Consider the following 17,027-nt stretch of genomic DNA (forward strand, 5'->3'; position numbering starts at 1 on the left):
ACTGGTAGGGTGCCATTCCCCCATTCCCCTTTTAGGTAGCAAAAAACTGGATATACACCATGTCCATAGATTGGAGAATGGCTAAATAAATCATGGTACAGACCTATAATGGAATATTACTGTGCCACAGGAAATAGATTAATGTAGAAAGTTGTGAGTTAACTGGTACCAAGTAAGGGAAGCAGAACCAAGTAAACTAGTAAACAGCAATGTAAATGGAAGGTGCTTTATAATCCGGTGACAATGGACTTTTTGCTTTTTCTTATAAAGTGATTCTCCCATCTCCTGATTCCAGGTCTTTGCCCTAGCTGTGCCCCATACCTGGAATGTTCCCTCTACTTACTTGTGCTTCTCCAAAACCTTCTTAATCCCAGTGCCTTCCCTCTGTAAATAATTTCCTATTTATTCTGTATAGACCTTACTTTGTATATGTATATTTTTTACATGTCATCCTCCCCATTAGACTGCTCCTTGAAGGCGGGACTGTCTTTTACATTTTTTGTTTGTTTGTTTGTTTTATTTGATTTTTTAACCCTTAACTTCTGTGTATTGGATCATAGGTGGAAGAGTGGTAAGGGTGGGCAATGGGGTCAAGTGACTTGCCCAGGGTCACACAGTGGAAAGTGTCTGAGGAAGTGTTTTTTTTTTTGTTTTGTTTTTTGTTTTTTTTGTTTTTTTTTGTTTTTTGTATCCCCAGTGCTTGGCAAAGAACTATCACACAGTAAGTGCTTAATAAATGTTAACTGATCAGGGTCAGCTAGGTGGCTCAGTGGAGAGGGAACCAGATCTAATCTGTCCTGAGAAACCTCCTAGCTGTATGACTCTGGGCAAGTCACTTAACTCCAGTTGCCTAGCCCCTCCTGCTCTTCTGCTTTGGAACCAATACACAGTATTGCTTCTAAGCCAGAAGGTAAGGGTTTAAAATAAATAAGTAAATAAATGAATATTGATTGATTGTCGTTTCTGGCTTACTTCAAAATTGAGCTTAAATCCCACTTTCTGGTAAGAGGCAGATTTTTATTTGTAAAGCTCTTTGCCCAAGGTCCCTTACTACTTTCTCCTACTGCTAGTGCCTTCTCATTGAGATTACCCCTTTATGCTCTATGTCTTGTACCCGGGTAATTGGTATGTTGTCTCCCCCATTAGAATGTGAACTCCCTGAGGGCAAAAGTCGCCTTCCTGCCTTTTGTGGTATCTATAGCACTTAGCACCATGTCTGGCACATTGGTGCTTAATAAATGCTGATGCTCGATTTAAAAAAAGAAGAAAATAGAATCTTAATATTCTATCATTGTAATTGTATAATTATTGTAATAATTATATTGTAATTGTATAATAATTGTAATAATGGAATTATGGAATATGGGGCCAAGTTTGGCTCCAAAGAAGACATTTGAAAAATCACAGGTAATGAAGTGGGAGACTGTAGTTGTGGAATGCTAAACACAGTAGTTTGTGTTTTATTTTTTTTTGTCAATCAGCAAACTTTTTTTAAATTTATTTTTATTTTATTGATTAATTAAGAAAATATTTCCATGGTTCCATGATTCATATTCTTTTCTTCTCCTCCTCCCACCCCACTCCCATAGCCAATCAGCAAACACTTATTAAGCACTTGCTCTGTGCCAGATTCTATACTAGGTTCTAGGGATCATCACATATGATATTGCACTTGGTTGATTCATTTGTTGGTTTTTGATATTTTTTTTCCATTTTCTTTTTTGTTACAAGAGATGACTCTTGAGGAGGAATAGTAATTAGTAAATTGGTAAAGGTGGATGATGGTAAAAACAGAAGCTAGCTGTGTGACCCTGGGCAAGTCACTTAACCCTGCAGTTTCTTCTGTAAAACGAGCAGCAGAAGGAAATGGCAAATTCAAGTCCTCCCCTTCCACTTAGTATCTTTATATCTATACAGAAACTCAGTCCCCTGATTTGTAAATTGAGAGGGCTGGACTAGCTTTTCTCACAAATCCCTTCCAACTCTAAATCTGTTGAATAATTTCCAGTGGGCGCAGTGTTGAACCTTCAAATCTGATATCAGGCAGATATCTCAGCCATGTGATCCTTGGCAAGCCACTTAAGAGTTTTCAGCCTCAGTTTCTTCATTTGTCCAATGGGGGTAATAACAGCCCTCGCCCCCTCTCCCTCCAGAATTGTTGTAATGACCTACTAGCACGCTGTATCCATGATTGCAGGCACCCTTCATGCTCCGAGCGGATCCAGCTTCCCCTCCCTGTCCCCCACCACTTCAGGGCTTGACTCGTTCCTTGACCTGTTCAGCAGAGGTGACTAAGACCATGTTTTGTTAAATCTCCTGCTTTCTGGGCTTCCCAACAGGCCAAACTGGTTCGGTACATCAGCAAGCAGCGGCAGTGCAAACTCAGCGTGGCCCCCGGGGAGCGGACGGTGGAACTCAACAGCTACCCACGGTTCAGTGACTGGCTGTACACCTTGAACATAAGGACGGAGGTGGTGCAGGTGAGCGGGCAGGGCGGCTGGGGGAGCGCCCGGGGGACTGCTGTGGCATTCAGAGCCGGGGCGAAGGGCACCGAGCCTCCCTCCGGAGCCCAAGGAGGCCACCCAGCCTCAGAGCATCGAGGATTAAGCATTGAAGGCTCCGTTTGGGTCCAGCACCCTGAGCTTGGGTGACTCCGCCGGAGAGGCCAGAACAGAACAAAAGAGGCAAGAAGAGAGCAAGTATTCTTCTGCCCATTTTATGAAGAAGGGTACCAAGCTTCAGAGAAGTAGAATGACTTACTTTTTTAGACTACGGGAGGGCCAAATAAATTTGTGACAGAGACTAGGTAGGGTCTGGAGACCCGGATTTTGAATACCGATATTTATACCAACTTTTGCCTTTAGTAACTGCATGGCCGTGGGAAGGTCACTTAGCCTTCTAGATCCTTAGTTTTCTAATCTGTGAAATGGGGATAATGTGTATATGTAGATGAAAAAATATATTCATGAAATATATATTTATATACATTATATGTGTGTATATGCATAACATACATTATATGTAATACACATCATATCTATAAGTTTGTAAACATATAATTTATATATTTATTTAAATTATGAATTTATGAATACATTATATTTATTTTTATAAATTTATATTTCTATATCTATTTCTATATTTTATTATATTACATATTATGAATATGTTTATTTATAAATATTATTATGCAATAATATGAATAATAAATATAATATAAATATAAACAATAAATTTATTACAAATATATTTATTTATAAATATTATAATACTATAAATATAAACAATAGATATAACATAAATATAAATAATAAATGTTTTAGATATGTTTATGAATATTATTATATTAGAAATATAAATTAAAATATATTATGAATATATTTATGAATATTATTATATTAGAAATATAAATTAAAATATATTATGAATATATTTATGAATATTATTATATTATAAATATAAACAATAAATATAATATAGTAAATAATAAATTTGTAAATATATTGTATATTACCTATAATGCATATTATATATATACACGATGTATATAATATAAATATACACATGTAATGTATATAATATATACTACATAATATATAATATGTAATGCATAATATACATTTTGTTTATATATACATATACATATATATGCATACACTGTCTATCTCTTGGAGTTATTTTTTTTTAAAGGCAATGAGGGTCAAGTGACTTGCCCAGGGTCACACAGCTGGGAAGTGTCTGAGGCCAGATTTGAACCCAGGACCTCCCATCTCTAGGCCTGGCTCTCAATCCACTGAGACATCCAGCTGCCCCCTCTTGGGGTTATCTTGAGGAAAGTGCTTTTGTAAACCTTATAGTACTATGCCCAGGCATTTGACATGTGACTTATAGCCTGACTGACCTCAGGGTGTGGTTTGCCTGAAGGTTTTTTGCAATTAAAAAAAATTAAACTAATTAGCACACCTGAACCAGTTGGCCGGTGGGACTCAACCATCTGTCAGCCCATTCCATTGTCTAAATGGCTGCTGCCAGGTGTCCTGTGAGCAGGAGAGTATTAAATGTTAATTGTAAGAGTCAAATATTCATGTGGCCCACACAAGTGGAGTTCTGACCATGGAGCCCATTATTGGGGAGTGGAGGGAGAGGAGGGAGGAATCAGAAACTCTCAGCCTTGGGGAAGAAGCTGCTAGAGAGAAGAAAATAAAGATAAAAAAAAAGTGAAGGGCAGTGATGACAGGTGAAGCTAGGTCTTATGGGAGCAGCAAGAAATTCACTTCCGTTGGATAGTCAATTTAAAGCAAAATTGAATGGGTAGTCGGGTGGCACAGTGGATAGGGAGACAGCCCTGGAGTCAGAAGGCTCTGGGTTCAAATCTGACCTCAGATACTTTCTAGTTGTGTGATCCTGGGCAATTCACTTAACCACTATTCACCTGGCCCTTGCCCTTCTGTCTTAAAGTTGTTATTAAGGCAAAAATGAATAGTTATTTGTGTGTTTTTTTAATTAAATTAAATTTTTTAAATTTTCTTTTCCATGGTGACATGATTCTTGTTGTCTCCCTCTCCTCTTCCCTCCCCTCTCCTGGAGCTGAAAAGCAATTCTACTGGGTTATACATGTATTATCACTCAAAACCTATTTCCATATTATTCATTTTTGTAATAGAGTCATGTTTTTAAAACCCATACCCCAAGTCCTGTACTCATATATAAACCAGTGAAATCCTACGTTTTCTTCTGTGTTTCTACTCCCACAGTTCTTTCTCTAGAGTGGATAACGTTCTTTCTTATAAATCCCTCTGAATTGTAGTAAGGGTTATTTTTTAAAAATGAAATTGAATGGGCAGTATAGAAAGAGCACTGCCCTAGCCATTAGGGGATGATGATGATGATGATGATGATGATGATGATGATGATGATGATGATGATGATGATGATGATAACAACAACTAGCATTTCTATAGCACTTGAAGGCTTACAGAGTACCTTACAAATATCATCTCATTTTATCCTCATTTCCCTGGGAAGTAGGTGCCATTATTAGCTCCATCTTTCAGAGAAGAAAAGTGAGGCAGACTTGAATGAAGTGACTTGCCTAGGGTCGTACAACCAGGAAGTAGCTGAGATGAGATTTGAACTCTGGTCTTCTTGAACTCCAGGCCCAGTGCTCAGAGATCTGGGTTCACGTCCCAGTTCTTCCATTAACTCTAGGACTTTGGTCAAGTCACTTCATCTTGCTGGACATGGTTCCCTCCTATTCCTTTCTTTTCCTGATTTTGTGGCTCAGCTCCTTCAGAAGGCCATCTACAATGGATACCTCCATTTCCTTTCATCTCATTCTCTTTTGAACTCTCTGCAGTTTGGCTTCTGACCTCATCCTTCAACTGAAACTTTTTTCTCCAAAGTTATAAATGATCTCTTAATGGCTAAATAGGCTTTTTCTCCATCCTCATTGTTCTTGATCTCTCTACAGATATCATTGATGCCCCTTTTCTCAGGATTCTCTTTTCTTTAAGTTTTCATGACCCTGTCTTGCTTTTCTTCCTATTTGTCTGACCCTCTTTTGTCTCCTTACTGAGAAGAATGGAGTCGTGTCATGCCAGCCAATAACAGGCATCTCCCAAGGTTAAGTCCTGGACGTTCGTCTCTTTTCACTTTATACTTTTTCCACACAGTGATCTTATCAGCTCCTGTGGTTTCAGTGTTCATTTTTTTTTAACTTTAATCTTCCATCTTAGAATCAATACTATGTATTTGTTCCAAGGCAGAAGAGTGGTAAAAGCTAGGCAGTGGGGGTTAAGAGACCAGTTGCCCCTCCGTGATCTTCTTTTTTACAAATGATTCTCAAATTTATTTGTCTACCCCAAACTCTCTCTTGACATTCAGTTTCAAATCTCTATGTGCCATCTTGAACTGGAAGTCCTGTGAACTAATTCAGTGTCCTCTAAACAAATTCAGTATGTCCAAAACCAAACTCATTATTGTGTTCCCAAACCCTCTCATCTTCTGGACTTCTCCATTACTTTTGAGGGTACCACCATCCCCCCAGCCACCTAGACTCACAACCTTGGTTTCATCCTTTGATTCTTCACTCTTACCACCCCAATATCCAACCAGTGGCCAAGTCCTTTTGTTACTGCTTTTGTAGCACCTCTCGTATATCTTCACCCACTCCGCCCCCCAGTTCCTCTTTTTCTTCTCTGACACTGCAGCTACCCTGGCGCAGGCCCCTCATCATTTAATTCTTGGATTATTAAAATAGCCAAACTATTGAATTGTCTGATTAGATCACCCTGCCCCAAGTGTCTCCCCATTCCAGTCCCTCTTCCACTTAGTGGCCAAATCAATCTTCCTACAACATAGGTTTAGCTATATCATCCTCTGATCACATTCCATAAACTCCAATGTCTCTCCATCACCTTCAGGATCAAATACAAAAATCTGTTTGTCTTTTCAAATCATCATAATCTAGTCCCTTCCTTTCTAGTCCTGTTCCCTTTCCAGTCTTCTACCTTATTCTCCTCCACATATTCTGAGATCCAGTGATGTTGGCCTCCTTTGCTATTCCTGGTGGATGACACTCTGCCTCTTGACTTCTGGAATTTTTACTGGCTGTTTTTCATTCTCAGAACTGCCTTCTTCCTTATCTCTGCCTCCTAGTTTCCCTGGCTTCCTTGAAGTCACAGCTGAAGTCTGCATTTTCTGCAAGAAGTCTTTCTCACTTCTCCTTAATCTTAGTACTGTCTCTCTGATATTCCTTCCAGTTTATCAAATTTATTTTATAGTTTGTATATAGTTGTTTGGAGGCAGCTAGGTGGCTCAGTGGATAGAGTGCTGGACGTGGAGTCAGGAAGACCTGAGTTTAGACCTAGCCTTAGATACACACTAGCTGTGTGACCTTGGATAAGTCACTTAACCTCTGTACCTTAATCCATTGGAGTGGCAAATCACTCCAGTAAAACTCCATGGATAAAACTGGTATACTATGTATTGTCTAGACTCTAGAGGGTTACAAAGAGTCAGACAGACTGAACAACAATAGAACTGATTGCATGTTTCCTTCCCCATTAGGCTGTGAGCTACTTGAGGGCAGGGACTACCTTTTGCCTTTTTTTTTTTTTTTAAATAACCCCATCCCTTAGCAGAGTGTCTGGCATAGAGTAGATACATAAATGTCAGTTGACTGAAAAATAATAGCTTGCATGAATTGCCAATAATTCTTTTTTTAATGATACTATCTTTATTTTTATTTTTTGAACTCTAAAAAGTTTTAACCTTTATTTTTAAAAAAAAAATTTTCATTTTGAGTATTTTCTCTTAGTTACATGTTTCATGTTTTTCCCCTCTCCCCCAAACCCCTGTAGCCAACGCACAATTCCACTGGGTTTTACATGTATCATTGATTAAGACGTAATTCCATATTATTGATAGTTGGACTAGAGTTATCGTTTAGTGTCTATATCCCCAATAACATCCCCATCAGCCCATGTGTTCAGTTGTTTTTCTTCTGTGTTTCTCCTCCCACAGTTCTTCCTCTGAATGTGGCTGGTTTTCTTTCTTATAAGTCCCTCAGCCTTGCTTTGGATCCTTGCGTTGCTGCTAGTAGAGAAGTCTGTTATGTTTGATTGTACCACAATGTATCAGTCTCTGTGTACAAAGTTCTCCTGGATCTGCTCCTTTCACTCTGCATCATTCCTGGAGGTCTTTCCAGTTCACATGGAATTCCTCCAGTTCATTATTCTTTTGAGCACAATAGTATTCCATCACCAGCATATACCACAATTTGTTCAGCCATTCCCCAATTGAAGGGCATCCCCTTATTTTCCAATTTTTGCCACCACAAAGAGCGCAGTTATAAAAATTGCCAATAATTCTTAAAGACCATTTTATCCCTCACCTCCCTTCTTCCTCTTCGTTATTCTGTTGGATCATTGGAGAAAGAGACAACAAACTTTTTCATATCCTAAGCCTTCCCCTAACTCTTGCCACTGCCTTCATTTTTGATTATCTTCCTCCATTTTACACCATTCAGTAAACTTTGTTGTCCTTGAAACAAAGATTAAAAACAAGAGAGAAAAAAAAGAAATTTCAGCAAGACCAACCAACACATTGTTTGTGTCTGATAGTATATGTCAGTCAAAGGTGGGAGAGAGGTTCATTTTCTCAGTTTTTTTTCAGTGACTTTATATTACATGGAAACTAGGGGGAGAGAGAGAGGGACAGAGAGACAGAGGCAGAGTGAGACAGAGAAACAGAGAGAGATAGAGACAGACAGGCAGAGGCATCAAAATTTATCAGGTATTTTACTATACTCCTTTCTTGAAGACAGAAACAACTGAGCTTAGGATCTAGTTAACAAGATTGGTTAAAATAGGAAGTTTACCAAATGACACTTCCTGATTGCCTCATATCCAGACAGGATTATTGAGTTAAGTTATTTCTTAATTCTTCCCTTTTTAATCTTTCTATTGATCTACTTTTCTATTTTTAAAATCAGTACCAAATAATTTTGATTTTATTGCTTTATAATATATTGAGAGCTGGCCCTTCAGTCCTACATTTTTAAAACTTCCCCGTAGATTTTAGGCTCTCAGTCCTCCCAGATGAACTTTGTTGACATTTTTGCATAATTTATATAGTATTCTCTTGGTAGTGTGACTGATATAGTGTCAGATCTGTAAACTAATTTAGATAATCATAATTTTTCTCACTCTCTGTTGAGTCCTCCTGGAGGACATGTGTCTAAATCCTCCTTTTGGGAGGAATGGAAACAAGTGCTTGTGTCTTTGTGATAGAATCGGGAAAGAGATTGTGCTAAGTTATAAAAGCTTCACATCTTCCAATGAGATTTAGGTGGCTGTAGGGCAATGTGGGGGGCCGATAAAGGCATCTGGGAGCCATTCTATGCTTTTGAGTAGGGGACTGACTAAAGAAATACCTCACTGGAAATTCAGTCTAGTATTCTGTCTCTGGCACTATCCAAGGAGACATTATAGGTGACACTATGTCTGTTGTTATTCATTGTGCCAGCTTTATTTTAGTTTATTTTTTTATTTTTTATTTCTTTTAAACCCTTGTACTTCGGTGTATTGTCTCATAGGTAGAAGAGTGGTAAGGGTAGGCAATGGGGGTCAAGTGACTTGCCCAGGGTCACACAGCTGGGAAGTGGCTGAGGCCAGGTTTGAACCTAGGATCTCCTGTCTCTAGGCCTGACTCTCAATCCACTGAGCTACCCAGCTGCCCCTATTTTAGTTTATTTTTAAAAATTTTATTATTTTTTATTTTAATAACAAAATTTCACAAAAGTTTTCTGAAGTTATATGATCCAAATTGCCTCTCTCCTTTCTTCCCTCCCCCTCTCCTGAAGCTGGCAAACAATTCAATCTGGGTTATACATGTATTATCACACAAAACGTATTTCCACATTATTCATTTTTGTAAATGAATAATCTTATAAAACCAAATCCCCAAATCATATACCCAAATACACAAGTGATCCTCTGCATTCCTGCTCCAGCAGTTCTTTCTTTAGAGATGGACAGCATTCTTTGTCCTAAGTTCCTCAGAACTGTCCTGGATCATTGTATTGCTGATAGTAGCAAAGTTTATCACATTTGATCATTCTGCAATGTTGCTGTTACTGTGAACAATGCTTTTTTGGTTCAACTTAGTTCACTCTGCATCAGTTCATGGAGGCCTTTCCAGCTCTTTCTGAAATCATCCTGCTCATCAGTCCTTACAGCACAAAAGTATTCCATCACCATCATACACCACAACTTGTTCCACCATTTCCCCATTGAGGGACATCCCTTTAGTTTCCAGTTTTTTGCCACCACAAAAAGAGCAGCTATAAATATTTTTGTACAAATAGGTCCTTTCTCATTTTTTAAAAATCTCTCTGGGATACAGACCTAGTAGGTATATTACTGGATCAAAGGAATGCATTCTTTTATAGCCCTTTGGGCATAATTCCAAATTGCATGGTGCCAACTTTAAAAGCTTCAGTATGCCTTCCCCATTTTTGTTTGTTGTAGACGTAATGTCTGTGAATTTATAATCATAATCCTTCTTAAATCTTTTTCTGGCTTCAACCATTACCACTCCGTGGAGGAGGGGAAGGGTAATGAAGTCCAAAAGGTCACTAAATACCCATTTCATAAAACACTCTGTTGGTCCTTTCTAAATGTCTGGGGAAGGAGATCATTGACTAAAAGGGCCCATATACACTAAGATATTAATAGCAACATTTTTCATGGTAGTAAAGAACTGGAACCAAAGAAGATGCCCATCAAACAGAGAAGGGCTAAATAAATCATAGTACATGGAATGCCAAGAATGTGACTATGCTGACAGAAATGATGACTTTGATGATTCCAGAGAAGCATAGAAAGATTTAAAGGAACTGATGTAAAGGGAAGTGATCAGAGCCAGAATACTGAACTTATTTAATACAATGTCGGTGGAAAGAACGATTCCATCCAAAACAATTGAACAGAACATTGCCAAACCATACCAAGAACAAAGTTGTCCCCAAAGAGGAGTTAGGAGAAGGCGCCTCCATCCTTCCTCTACTTCACACTCCACTGATTGCTGTTTTGTAGAGGGGGATGATATATTGTATGTAACATCAGATTTTCTTTTGCTGTAGTAACCCCTTTTAATGCATTTTTCTCATTCCTCACTTTTTTCTTTTTCTTTTTAAACCTTTGTCTTCAGTCTTACTATGAATTCTAAGACAGAAGAATAGTAAGAGCTAGGCAATTTGGGTTCATCAGGGTCACATAGCTAGGAAATGTCTAAGGCTAGATTTTAACCCAAGTCCCTCTAACTCTGGACCTGGCTTTCTTTTCATGGACCTCGATGCCCCTCCCCCTTAAAAAAACAACAACATTCTTTTATATAAGGCATGGCTCTTAGGGAGGGGTTAGGAGGAGGAATAAAGAGAGAAACCTTATGTAAAAACAAAAGATATCAATAAAAACATCACGGCATTAACTTAGAAAAAGGGATCAGGAGGAGGATGTGTGTCTGAAGTGCTAGTATTCTGAAGCTTGATGGGTGCATCTGGGCTGACCCTTTCTGGTTTCAGAGCTCTGATGAGCTTTGATCCCTTCTGTCCTCAGCTCTCAATATTTCTGGCCTGCCAAGTCTAACGAAAACAGTGTCAGAAGAAGATTATCCTGGCAGCTGTGGTTACTCTTGCCAAGGGAGATGAAGAACAACTTTATCTTCTTAGATGATAAGCTGCCCCATGTGGGCTGGGGAAAGTGAGATTTGGCTTCTCCCCGATGGGGGGGGGGGGAGGTGAGCTCAGGGCAGGTAGTCCTACAAGCAATGATGGGAAGAGGGTTGAAGGGTGGAGAAGGGGGTCGGGTGTTCTACTCCTGATCAGGCTCAGGTTTCTAGGATGAGGAGATGGGCATTGCCCAGCTGTGAAAATGCTTCAGCAGATGTAATGAGAGAGCTTCCTCTCCCCCTCCTATGTGGTGGCCTGATAGTTTCTGGGACTCTCGGCTCATATTTCCTCTCTCTCTCTCTCTCTCTCTCTCTCTCTCTCTCTCTCTCTCTCTCTCTCTCTCTCTCTCTCTCTCTCTCTCTCTCCCTCCCTCCCTCCCTCCCTCCTCCTGGTGGCCTCTTGAAGACATTTCTCTGCTAACAAATGAGAGCTGGATATCTAGAAACTGGCACAGTCTATCAGCTTTTCCAAGGCCTACTTCTCTTCTTGATCATCTTGGTCGTCCAAAGTAGAGTCTCAAGTGGATGATAGATGTAAAATTTTGGTCTGTGATACCATTAAATCATCTATTCTTTCTACTTGTCTTTATGTAATAAATCTCTTGTGATATACTTTGCATTTTGTGCCTGGATTTATCTTTACAACTGAACTTCCATTACCCAGAGAGAAAAAGAGACTTAGAACCATTCCAAAGTCTAATTACAGGGCAGCTGGGTAGCTCAGTGGATTGAGAGTCAGGCCTAGAGACAGGCGGTCCTAGGTTCAAATCCAGCCTCAGACACTTCCCAGGTCACTGTGTGACCCTGGGCAGGTCACTTAACCCCCATTGCCCACCCTTACCACTCTTCCACCTAGGAGAAAATACACAGAAGTTAAGGGTTAAAAAAATAAATAAAGTCTAATCACATACCAAGTGTGGCACTGGACCTGTAGCTGAGATCTCTTTCAAATTTCTGATCCCAAGTACTTCCCATAGGACTAAATGGCCTTATATTGTTCCTTAATCACTGCTTATTGAATTGAAATGAATTCCCTAGAGACTAAGAGACTCTAAAAGCAGGGTTAAAGGGGCAGGTTATATCTCATCTTGTAATGGTAAAAACAGAGGCACAGAAATGTTTAATAAAGTTGAGATTCAAACTCAGCTCCTCAGATTCCAAGGTCGTAGGATTTGGTTTTGGAAAAAAACTTTTGAGATCATCTGTTCCAGGGGTTTAGAAATCTTTTTTCTTCTTCTTTTGGTCACAGATCCCTTTAGAAAATTTGTAAAGCCTATAGACATCCTCTTCAGAATAATGCCTTTAAATGCTACATCAGATTACAAAGAAAACCAATAGATAGTGAAACTAATTAGACATGTATAATATGTATATATATATTTTATCTTATATTTAACTTTTACAATTTTTATTAACTTTTGGTTTAATGAAATTCCCCCCTCTCTGTCCAAGTCTCTCTCTCTCTCTGTCTCTCTCTCTGTCTCTCTCTCTCTCTCTCTCTCTCTCTCTCTCTCTCTCTCTTTTTTTCTTCCTTCCATCTCTCTTTTTCTGTTTCCGTCTCTGTCCTTTTCTATCTCTCTCTCTTTTCTTTCCTTTCTCCCTCCTGAGTTTGTATATTGTTAGATACACAGTTCACACTTAATCATTGCTTCTTTCTTCCTGTCTCCTCTTCCTTTCTGGTCAGTGGACTTCAGGCCAACCCTCCTAAGCTAATCTCACTGTCTTATTTTATATATGAAGAAGCCTAGGATTAGAGAAGATAAGTCACTGACCTAGGGTCATACATGTAGTATGTAGCAGAGGCAAGATTTGAACCTTCTGACTCAAAATCCAAATGTTTCCTCATTACCTAACACTGACATATTTCTCTACCTGGAAGGTTGGTACTAGGGCGGGTTTATGGTCAGGGGGAACATCTGGGAGCTCATATCCTGGGAGCATATATCCTGGAGTATTCTGTAGCCTTGGAACTGAAGGGAGCCCAGACATTCCAAACATCAAAAGATCGACTACGGAAGTGGACCATTGGGACGCCCATTAAAGTTTTCATGCTGATCTGAAGGAGAGATAGTGAATGGTTGAAGGAGAGATAGAGAATAGCCCTTCTCATAGGGCTAATCCCTTCATGGATTGCCCTTAGATGAGTCTATATCCTTATTATTTGTAGGAACCTGGCAAGGCAACATACAAGTAATCTTATCACCCTCCGTCCTTGTGCAAGAGGTAGGGAAAATCTATATTCTTACCTAGATAAGAGAGACTATTAAGTTTCTGATCATTACCCTTAATCCTTTCTCCTATCGAAAGACCCTTTTCCCTTTTGTCTTACCTCTCCTACCTTCCCACGGAGTCCGGAAAGGACTTTAGAGAATAAATATTATTTCTTCGTATTTCTAGAGAAGCTAAAAGGGAGATTTTTTTCATGTGCTCCCACAATTAAGCCCAGGACTCTTCTGTTCAGATTTTCTACCAGGAAACTAGGGAGAGTCTTTCTATAGAATTGGGAAATAGGAAGACACTTAATATATAATATTATATATATGTAATAAGCACACTTGGAGGCTTCAAGATGTGAAAGCATGTATCCGCAGCTTATTCTGCAGGCAGCCAGTTTTTGAAGCCCTTGCAGCCAGCCAGCCTCCCAGCCCGTCAACTCTGTGGAGGGGAGGGCAGAAATGGAATATGAGGGAATGGATTAAAGTTCCCATCTTGGGGGTGGGGGGTTCCCAGGTGATTCACTGGGGGATGAGAAGGGATGCGTTTTTTTAAAATTAACTCAGGCCCTCATTCTTGAGGAGTGAGGGAACTAACAGAGCAAAACAGTCCCTAAAACCAGACCGTCTTAGTCTGAGTTAAAAGCTTGGGCTGGGAGTCCCCATCGACACCAAAAATAAATCCCCCCCTACGGCAGAACATAGGCATGTCAGCCTGCCTGGCCCTCTGAAACACAGCACCTGCTCTCCCTCTCCAAGTATTTGCTGACTCTTCCAGGCCCAGTGGCACAGACTATTTTTGTCCCTTGCTACTTCTTACCAGTCATGAAGAAAACAGCAACATCCCTTGCCCTCTCCTCATTGCTAGAGATCACCCAGTTGTCTGGTACCTTACCACCCCTGAGCCCCCACGAGTCAATGCTACTGAACTCACCATGCACTGCTTGTGGCGCTGGGTGCCCACCAAAGCTGCTGGGGCTCCGGGACCCCCTTCACCTTCACCAGTGGAACTGAGAGAAGTTCGAGACTTGTGTTCTGTGGAATTGGCAGACTCCCAGGTATGTCGTCCTTACCCCTGGGGTCTCCAAGCATCCACTGGAGTTACCAAATATAGAGAAGAAAGGGGTTGGTGGCACCACAGTGGAAGCACAGAGGTGTTCTGATTCCACAGCAGCTCCAAGCTGTTTCTCACCTCGTGTTTTCTCTGATCTTTAAGTCTTTTTCAAAACGTACAACTTACTAAGGTTTCTCCCTGAAGGAAAAGTCCTTGTGCTCTAGCAACATGCTTTCTTTTAAAAAAAAAAAACTTTTAAAAAATTAAATCCTTATCTTCTGTCTTAGAATTGTTGCTAAGTATTAGCTTCCAGGCAGAAGAATGGTAAGGGCTAGGCAACTGCAGTTGAGTGATTTGCCTCAAGTCACATAACTAGGGAGTGTCTGAGGCCACATTTGAACTCAGGACTTCCTATCTCTAGGCTTGGCTCTTTATCCCTTGGGCCAACACCGTGCTTGCCTAAGCTATAGTCCTTGCTTTTAAGTATCAAACTAAAGAAGGACTTTTCTTCATGGTTTTTGTGAAATTGAATTAGATTACATATATATACACATACACACACACATATATATACATATTTATCATTTATACTCATCTATATATGTAATATGTTACAGATAATATATACATATAGAGTCTAAATATATAAACTAGCTAACTAAATATATAGATATATATTTTAAACCTCACTTTCTGTCTTAGTAACAACTCTAAGGCAGAAGAAAGGTAAGGGCTAGGCAATTGGGGTTAGGTTAACTTGCTTAGGGTCACATGGCTAGGAAATGTCTGAGGCCAGATTTGAACCCAGGTCCTCCCAACTCCAAGCTTGGTTCTCTGTCCACTGCACCACCCAGGATATTTTTCTAAAGAGCACTGCCTCTGGAATCGGAGGACGAAGGTTCAAATCTCATCTCTAACAATACCCTCTTAGACTTTGTCCAAGACATTTGACCTCCGTGGACCTCATCTGTAAAATTAGGGGGTTGAACTTGATGGCTGCTGAGGACCCTTTTGCCTCTAGATCTAGGATCATGTGATCTGTCTCCTTTATGCTTTCCAGGAGTTTCCTCTTTTACTATTTTTCATAAGAGCTACCCTTTCCTTTAGTTCTTCTGAGAATGGATTCTTTGAATCCCAACAGGTAGAAAGGTAACGTGGGAAGGTGGAGATCTGGTGAGACTAGGGTACAGCCTGGTAGTGGCAGAAGTCCTAGTTCTTTATATCAGTCATGCTAATAATAAGAGGAGAGAATATGCATGTGCCCTCAATCCCTGGAACCAGTTTATTTCTTTTTGCCAGGAGTCTTTATTTTTTATTTTATTTTAAAATATCCTTATCTTTTGCCTTAGAATCAATACTAAGTATCAGTTCCAAGGCAGATGAGTGGTAAGGGCTAGGCAATGGAGGTTAGGTGACCTACCCAGAGTCACATAGCTAGGAAGTGTCTGAGGCCAGATTTGAACCGGGGTCCTCCTGACTCCAGACCTGGCACTCTATCCATTGAGTCACCTAGCTGCCCTTACCAAGGATCTTTATGAAAGAAGATAGCTAGGAAGGGTTCTGGCCCATGATGAAGTTGCCACAGAAACAGCCAGGACTTAGCGAAGATCTCAGAACTTCTGTTCTGGGGTAGATGGTGATGTAATTTTCTTGTTTCCTTTCAATTGATAAACAAGAAAAGTGAAGGAAAGTTGGACAGGACATTGCAAATGGGAGGACTGGAGGGTGAAGAAATGCGTCTGTAGGGAGTTGTAACCTTTATTTTCCATCATTTTGTAGAGGTTGAAACTGAGCAGCAAGAGTGTTAAATGATTTGATTAAAGATGACAGAGCATGTCTGGGATGAGGCCCAGGTCTAAACCCAACTTTCTGGATTGTGTCCAGTTTGCTGTCTGTGAGGTCACTCACAGATTCTCCTAAATTAAATGTGTTAGAGAGATATATCCAGAAAGACAGAGGATGGCTAAATGGGCTCCTAACTGTGTGGCTGGAAGAAAGGAAAATTAGTAGATCATAAGCTCCTTGAGGTCAAGTGACTTGTCTTATTGGTCATTCTGTCTATCAGCACCTAGGACAGCACTGCACATCTCCTGGTGCTTGATAAATCTGGACTGAACAAATGAATAAGTTAGAGGAGGGAAAACTTGGGACTCCAAAAGACATAGAAGGAATCTTAAAGAGCTCTAGGTAAAATTCATTTGTACCTAAGTCCATGAGCCTGCAGAAACCAGCTAGGTAGAGACAGAGGTCCTAGGTTCAAATCCTACCTCTCTGATGCTCACTATCTGTGTGACCTTGGGGAAAATCACTCAGTCTCTCTGGGCTTTATTTTCCTTTGGCAAAATGGTAGCATTGGAGGGCTTCTGAGATTGTTTCTAACTTTGGATTTAAGATTCTATAGTCCCTTGTCGCTCAGCTTCTTCATTTGTAAAATGGGGAGAACAATAACATCTACCTCTCAGTGTTGTTGTGAGATTTACATGAAAAAAAAATTACATAGGGCAGCTGGGTAGCTCAGTGAATTGAGA

General features: G+C 39.9%; 1 protein-coding gene across 1 annotated transcript in view; it reads left to right on the forward strand.

Annotated features, from left to right (window-relative positions):
• KSR1 (kinase suppressor of ras 1) overlaps positions 1-17,027 on the forward strand; it is a 242,482-nt gene that overhangs the window by 146,399 nt on the left and 79,056 nt on the right. Inside the window, exon 2 of the mRNA XM_044675581.1 lies at positions 2,340-2,480. Within this exon, the coding sequence (XP_044531516.1) occupies positions 2,340-2,480 (141 nt within the window). The remainder of the gene's footprint in view (positions 1-2,339; positions 2,481-17,027) is intronic.

Source organism: Gracilinanus agilis, chromosome 4 (assembly GCF_016433145.1).
Source record: "Gracilinanus agilis isolate LMUSP501 chromosome 4, AgileGrace, whole genome shotgun sequence".
NCBI classification, from domain to species: domain Eukaryota; kingdom Metazoa; phylum Chordata; class Mammalia; order Didelphimorphia; family Didelphidae; genus Gracilinanus; species Gracilinanus agilis.